This window comes from Buceros rhinoceros, unplaced genomic scaffold (assembly GCF_000710305.1).
Source record: "Buceros rhinoceros silvestris isolate BGI_N320 unplaced genomic scaffold, ASM71030v1 scaffold36032, whole genome shotgun sequence".
In the NCBI taxonomy this organism is placed as follows: domain Eukaryota; kingdom Metazoa; phylum Chordata; class Aves; order Bucerotiformes; family Bucerotidae; genus Buceros; species Buceros rhinoceros.
Genome location: NW_010398905.1, coordinates 1 through 245, shown reverse-complemented (window position 1 = coordinate 245; position 245 = coordinate 1). Strand labels below are relative to the sequence as shown.

Here is a 245-nt window from a genome sequence, read left to right as displayed (position 1 = left end):
CCCCCCCCGCCGGTAACCGTGACAACGGCGGGGGGCCGGCTGAGGGCAGAGATCTCGCGAGACCTGGAGCGCCGCCGCTTACCCGCGCTGACAGCTCTCGCGAGAGTTGCGCGGGGGAGGAGGCGAGGGCACGGCCTGAGGTGGGAGGGGACGGCCAAGATGGCGTCGGAGGGCGAGCTGGGCAGGAAGTGGGACCGGTGTCTGGCGGACTCCGCCGTCAAGCTGGGTAAGGGCGGGGAGGGCAG

General features: G+C 73.1%; 1 protein-coding gene across 1 annotated transcript; it reads left to right on the top strand.

Annotated features, from left to right (window-relative positions):
* Positions 1 to 159: 159 nt before the first annotated feature.
* LOC104489156 (MICOS complex subunit Mic10-like) lies at positions 160 to 226 on the top strand (the record flags this gene model as incomplete). The annotated part of the gene is made up of 1 exon (XM_010131283.1): positions 160 to 226. A coding segment is annotated over exon 1 (67 nt), but the record flags the coding sequence as incomplete, so codon positions are not given.
* Between the last annotated feature and the right edge of the window lie 19 nt (positions 227 to 245).